The sequence below is a fragment of the Miscanthus floridulus genome, chromosome 16, assembly GCF_019320115.1.
Source record: "Miscanthus floridulus cultivar M001 chromosome 16, ASM1932011v1, whole genome shotgun sequence".
In the NCBI taxonomy this organism is placed as follows: Eukaryota; Viridiplantae; Streptophyta; class Magnoliopsida; order Poales; family Poaceae; genus Miscanthus; species Miscanthus floridulus.
Window position 1 is genome coordinate 32147052 of NC_089595.1, and position 3527 is coordinate 32150578.

Sequence of the window (3527 nt, forward strand, 5' to 3'; positions counted from 1 at the left end):
TTAAATAAATTTTCAGCAGTATATTAATCGCGTACGAACGCTTGTCGCCTTGAAAAAAAACAAATCTTCTTTATATGTCATCTGATAGAGATAATTTTTATATAAAAATTGTAGCGCTCGATGAAACCTACAACTTTCTAATTATGAGTTTTTAATTTAAGATCGGTAAGATGCTAAAAAAGTTAAAATGCTGATTTCAGTTCATGTATAGTGGTTTTGCATTTTAAATTTTTTTGAACGTCTTAAAGACTTCAAATTGAAAAACTCAAAATTAGAATGTTGTAGATCTCATCGAGCGCTACATCTTTCATATAAAAAGTATCTCCATTTGATAGCATATAAGAAAGATATGTTTTTTTCAAGGCGACAAGCGTTCGTACGCGATTAATATATTGCTGAAAATTTATTTAATTTTTTTGAGTGTATTAGCGACCTCAAATTAAAAAACTCAAAACTAGAAAGTTGTAGATCCCGTCGAGAGCTACAACTTTTATATAAAAATCATCTCCGTGCGAGATCGTATTAAAAAGATACAATTTTTAGAATTTTCTGCAGAATGTAGCTACATTACCAAAATTTAGATTTCTTTTTTTAAAATTCTGTGCCGAATCGCTACAGTATTTGGGACCTGGATGACACCCTCTGCCAAGTTTAGGGACCTGCGATGATCACTTTGAAAGTTTGGGACCTGGATGACACCCTCTGCCAAGTTTAGGGACCTCCGGTAATCACTTTGAAAGTTTGGGACCTAGATGACACCCTCTGCCAACTTTAGGGACCTACAGATATCACTTTGAAAGTTCGGGGACCTAAGTGACACCTTGTGCCAACTTCGTGGACCGCTGGTGAATTTTCCTCTTAAAAAAAACACCCTCTTCCTGTCCGTGGTCTGAACCATGCTGTTGACCGCTCGCATTTACAGCTCTGCCCTCTTCTTTCTTGCGCAAAAGGTCACACAAGCTCAAAAAAAAGTCTGAAATCGACACACGAAAAAAATAAAAATAAAGGAAATAAAAGAAATCGAAGCGAGGTGCCCGCGAGATGGCGATGGCGAGCCAGGCGAGGAGGCGCGCGGCGGATGCGCTGCTGCGGCGGCCGCAGGCGGGGGCCTGGGCGTGGGCGCTGAGGGCGTACGCGACGATCGAGGAGACCGACGTGTTGGTGATCGGCGGCGGGCCCGGCGGGTACGTGGCGGCGATCAAGGCGGCGCAGTTGGGGCTCAGGACCACCTGCATCGAGAAGAGGGGCACCCTGGGCGGCACCTGCCTCAACGTCGGCTGCATCCCGTCCAAGGTACTGTCCCTCTGTGCACTCCGTGCGCGATCTGGTTGATGGGTGAACGCGTTACTGTTGCGACATGGGATACTCGGAGCTTCTAGATCCATGCCTGCTCCTGCGTCAATTTGGTCTCTAGGGTTTGCATTTAAGGTCTGTTGCGTCAATTTTGCCGTTCTTAGTGTGGAGTCAATTTAATGGTTCATTCCAATGCTTTGCATAGTTCTGACCTCAGGTGCCGGTTAGTTTAACTGGGAGATGTTTGGGTGTTTATCATTGGTGCTGCACTGCTGCGTTGCGCGAGCCTGACTAGTAGGTTGTGCGTTCGGGGCCCTGCTGGTGAGGTTACCGTGCTCTTTGCTGGTACATTTTAGAAATGATTGATTGTTAACTGTTGAAATGTGTTGGTGAGGGTGTGATTTATGTGACTTTTCCCTTCCATTTGGCTGTGCCTTGATGCATCGTTTGGGTCTCATTTTGTATTAGGAACCATGCCATGTCTCGTTCATGTAGTAAATGCATTGGAAGCACGATTGAGTTCTTGTGTGTTTAGGCCTTCTTAATGCAATTATATATGACAACTCCAGGTGTTTGCACGATATGTTGCTGACAATAACCTGATCATAACAGAGAATGTTTTTTTCCCCTCACGTGCTAATAATGTCTTACAAGTAATTTGTGTTCAGTTATTCTGTACTTTATTGACAATATTGCTGCTATTGTGTTTCCTAGGTATTTTTTTTTCTTGCAGTCCACTGCTTTAATTTGTTTGTAGATGGTTATCATTGAGCATGTAGTTGGAAGGTTTGTCAATTGCTCTTTGTTTCTTTACTCAGAGTGGAGCAATTAGGGTGGCTTCCAAAACTAAAACTTTTTCTCTTCTTTTTTTTTTGTGTGTGTGAGTATCCAGAACTATGTGGAACCACCCTTGTTTTGCAGTGGTATTATATTTAACCTATAAAATGCCACATATGACATTTGGTCTCTTTCTACTTATGGGCGGGAAAGAAAATGTCAACTGCAATTTACAATTTACTAGTGGTGAAGCTAGATGCCAAATTCAAGAACCTTTGAGTCCTTGAGAGCTTGAGTTTTGTAGTTTTTTGTTTCTGTTCCTATACTTTGTTCCTCTTCGAGTTTTCTCAATGACTGTAGTAAACTTTTATTCAACCTTAATCCTTTTGAAGTTTGATTTAGGTGCTCAGAATCCCAAAACTTACTCATTCTATACATTTCTGGCGTGTTTTCTTGTGCTTTCTTATCCACATCAGCACATGTGAAACCGTAATGTACAACCTGATAAAACCATGTAGGTATGTCTAAGTATTCTTGGAGATGGTTGCTTGAACAAGTGTTGCTGCAAACTCTGTTGAATTACCATTTTGATGACTTGGCTTGTTTGTTTTTAACATTGGCATGTGTAAACCCTGCAAATGTAAAATTTTTAGTGCACATTTTAGCTGGCTGTAGCAATCCAAGGCTAAGTATATTGGCTTCTTCATGATCATTAGCTGAAAAAAGTGTTTGTTTATTTTATTCCATACTATGATCATGGGACTTAGTAAAACCTTACTTTATTGAGGTTGAGTAGTATTTCCCCTGAGTTCCTCATTGCAGCTAGAAGAGTAAAATTTCTGTTGCTTAATTAACAATGCTGACCCATGTACTTCAAAATTCCAGGCTCTTCTTCATTCGTCACACATGTACCATGAGGCAAAGAGTTCTTTTGCGCACCATGGTGTGAGGTTTTCCAATCTGGAAATAGATATGCCTGCCATGATGTCGCAGAAAGACAAGGCTGTTGCTGGTCTTACAAAAGGTATTGAAGGCCTGTTCAAGAAGAACGCTGTTGAATACGTGAGAGGAATTGGGAAGCTTGTCTCCCCTTCTGAGGTAGCCGTGAACTTGCTTGATGGCGGGTGCACTACCGTCAAAGGAAAGAACATAATCATTGCTACTGGTTCAGATGTGAAATCGCTCCCTGGAGTTCATATAGACGAGAAAAAGATTGTATCATCTACTGGTGCTCTTGCTCTTAAAGAAATACCAAAGAAGTTGGTGGTTATTGGAGCTGGATACATAGGTTTAGAGATGGGCTCTGTCTGGAACAGGCTAGGGTCTGAGGTTACTGTTGTGGAATTTGCTCCTGACATTGTCCCATCAATGGATGGAGAGATTCGGAAGCAGTTCCAGCGTATGTTGGAGAAGCAAAAAATGAAGTTCATGCTCAAGACTAAGGTAGTTGGGGTTGA

The 3527-nt window shown here is 41.5% G+C and overlaps 1 protein-coding gene across 1 annotated transcript in view; it reads left to right on the forward strand.

Moving 5' to 3' along the window:
• The first annotated feature begins 915 nt into the window (after nucleotides 1–915).
• Nucleotides 916–3527, forward strand: part of LOC136510535 (leghemoglobin reductase-like) — a 22212-nt gene continuing 19600 nt past the window's right edge. The window contains exons 1-2 of the mRNA XM_066504951.1: nucleotides 916–1293; nucleotides 2956–3522. Coding sequence (XP_066361048.1) covers nucleotides 1042–1293; nucleotides 2956–3522 — 819 coding nt within the window. The 5' untranslated portion in view covers nucleotides 916–1041. The remainder of the gene's footprint in view (nucleotides 1294–2955; nucleotides 3523–3527) is intronic.